This window comes from Pteropus medius, unplaced genomic scaffold, assembly GCF_902729225.1.
Source record: "Pteropus medius unplaced genomic scaffold, Ma_sr-lr_union100, whole genome shotgun sequence".
NCBI lineage: Eukaryota > Metazoa > Chordata > Mammalia > Chiroptera > Pteropodidae > Pteropus > Pteropus medius.
The window spans coordinates 2,627,647-2,630,883 of record NW_024340851.1 but is presented as its reverse complement, the minus strand read 5'-3'; the positions used below and the strand labels follow the sequence as shown (position 1 = coordinate 2,630,883).

Here is a 3,237-nt window from a genome sequence, read left to right as displayed (position 1 = left end):
CAAAACGTGGGTGCTTATAGACTACTTTTTGGGGGTCTCAGAAATGTTGATCAGCTCAGAATCTTCATTAGTGTTGGTTTGCATTTTTTCTTTTTATTTATTCATTTTTGACAAAAATTGTGTATATTTAAGTTGTACAATGTGATGTTTTTGATATATGTCTACATTGTGAAATGAATATCACAATTAAAAAAAATTAACATGTTCATGCTCTTTTAAAGGTGAGAACACTTGAGATCTACTCTCTTAGCAAATTTCAAGTATACAATACATTATTATTAACTATAGTCAATATGCTATATATTAGGTCTCCAGAGTTTTGTTAATCTTATAACCGAATGTTTGTACCCTTTGATTAGTATCTCCTGCCCTGCCCCAGCCTCTGGTAACTACCATTCTACTTAATGTTACTATGAATTCAACTTTTTTAAAAGATTCTATATATAAGCGAGATCATGTGACATTTGTCTTCCTTTTTCTAGATTATTTCACTTAGCATAATGTCCACCAGGTTCATCCATGTTGTCGCAGATGTCAGGTTTGCATTTTCTTATTGCCAAAGGCAGCTGTTTTTCCTGTCTCCTGTATTTCCTATGTTTAGAATTAAAGAGCACAAAGGTCAGTTACATTTTAAATGTAAATTGCAATGAATACTTCATAATAAAGACAAAGAAAATGAATAGAAATATTAAATTTATAATTGTACTTGTGGACAAATGTCTATTCATGTGGTTGAATAAAGTGTTTATTTGAACCTATGCTTTCTACGAAAAAGCCTCTTAATGCACTATTAAAAAATTGAAACATTTAACATATAACATTATGTAAATTTAAGTGTATGACATATTGATTTGATACATTTATAGATTGCAATATGATTGCCAGTCAAATATATAGTGATGGAAGGAAATTTAACTTTGAGTGGTGAACACACAATGAAAATATGACGTATTATTGAATTGTACACTTGAAACCTATATAATTTTATTAATTGATGTCACCCCAATAAATTTAATTAAAAATAAAAAAAATATGATTGCCATTGTAGCAATAATTAACACCTGTATCATGTTGCAGAATTATTTGTTTTTAGTGGTTGGGATAATTAAGTTCTAGTCTCAGCAAATTTGATGATTATAAGACATTGTTGCCTGTATTCACTATACTGTGCATTAAATCCCTAGGACTTATTTACTACTCATTGTAAGTTTGTACCTTTAAACAACATTTTTCCTATCCCTCCACTTCCCCCCAACCCCTAGTAACCACCATCTTACTCTCTGATTTTATATGTTTGGCTCTTTAAGATTTCACATATAAGTGATATCATACAGTACAGTAAGTCCTCACTTAAGATCATCAGTCGGTTCTGTGAATTTAAGCAAAATGACATAATGAAATCAATTTTACCATAAGCTAGTAGATATAAACAAGAGTTAAGTTCTCATGGCATCTCATCAACATTTTGATAAGATAAATTTGAACAAAATGATGTTATTCAAGGACCTTCTCTACTTATCTTTCTCTGTCTGATTTAACTCACTTAGCCTAATATGGTTAAGGCCCATCCACTATGTCACAAATGACAGAATGCCCTTCTTTCTCATGCCTAAATAATATTCTATTGTATATACATACCACATCTTCTTTATCCATTTATTGATTGATGGACACTTAAGTTGTTTCTATATCATGACTGTTGAGAATAGTATTTAGGTAAATATGAGAGTGCATATATCTCTTTAATATCCTGTTTTCATTTCCTTTGGATATATACCCAAAGTGGAATTGCTGGATCATATGGTAGTTCTATTTTTAATGTTTTGAGGAACCCCCATGTTGTTTTCCAGTGTCTGAACCAACTAACATTCCCGCCAACAGTGGACAAGGAATTCCCTTTTCTCCACATCCTTGCCAACACTTGTCATTGCTTGTCTTCTTGATGACAGCTATTCTAACAGGTGTGAGGTGATATCTAATTGTGGTTTTGATTTGTATTTCCCTGATTATTAGTGATGTTGAGCATCTTTTCATGTACCTGATAGTCATTTGGATGTTTTCTTTGGAAAAGCATTGATTTAGTTCCTCTGCCCATGTATTAAATCAGATTGTTTTTCTGTTATTGTGTTTTATGAGTTCATTATATGTTTTGTATATTAATCCTTTGCTCAATTATCGGTTTGCAAAAATTTTCTCCCATTCTGTAGGTTGCTTTGCATTTTGTTGATTGTTTCCTTTACTGTGGAGAAGCTTTTAAGTTTGATGTATTTTCACTTGTTTATCTGTGCTTTCGTTGTTTGTGCTTTTGGTGTCATTTGAAGAAAATCATTGCCAAGACCAGTGTTGAGGAGCTTCTTCCCTACATTTTCTTCTAGGAGTGTTATGGTATCAGGTCTTATGTTTAAGTCTTTGATCTATTTTGAGTTAATTTTTGTGAATGGTGTGAGATAGGGGTCCAATTTCACTGCAGATTATGTTTATCCAGTTTTCCCAGCATCGTTTGTTAAAGAAACTATCCTTTTTTTATTGCTTGTCTTTGGCTTCCATGTCGAATATTAGCTGATTGTAAATGTGGAGTTTCACTCTCTATTTTGTTCCATTGGTCTGTGTGTCTCATTTTCTACCACTAACATACTATTTTTATTACTGTAACTTTATAGTATACTTTAAAATCAGGAAGTATGATACTTCTGGCTTTTTTTTCCCACAGGATTGCTTTGGCTATTTGGGATCTTTTCTGTTCCATACATATTTTAGGATTGTTTTCTATATATCTGTGAATTATGACATTGAAATTTTAATAGATAGTATGGGCATTTTAACAATATTAATTTTTTGATCCATGAACATAGGATGTCTTTCTATTTGTATCTTTGATTTCTTTCAACTAAGTCTTGCAGTTTTCATTGTACAGATCTTTCACTTCCTTGGTTAAATGTGTAGGTATTTTATTGTATTTGATGCTATTACGAATGGGATAGTTTTGCTTTTAGTGTTTCACTATTAGTGTATAAAAATGTAACTGAAAGGAGAGGGAAAAGGCGTAGATGATAGAGGGCTTGTTCACTCCTCTTGTGACCAAATCAAAGTTGTGACAGAAACACAGAGCAAACAGCAAGCAAAGTTGCCTGGGATCTAAATGAATAGAAGCATTATGACTAGGGAGAGAAATAAAAAATCAGAAATAAGAAATAAGAGAATAGAACAGAGATCTAGATATAATGGAGTCAAGCAATC

General features: G+C 31.9%; 1 protein-coding gene across 1 annotated transcript in view; it reads left to right on the top strand.

Annotated features, from left to right (window-relative positions):
* Positions 1-1,927: 1,927 nt before the first annotated feature.
* The window catches only part of BRWD3 (bromodomain and WD repeat domain containing 3), a gene marked incomplete at its 3' end in the record, with an annotated part of 77,475 nt that continues 76,165 nt past the window's right edge, over positions 1,928-3,237 (top strand). The window contains exon 1 of the mRNA XM_039849599.1: positions 1,928-1,961. Coding sequence (XP_039705533.1) covers positions 1,943-1,961 — 19 coding nt within the window. The remainder of the gene's footprint in view (positions 1,962-3,237) is intronic.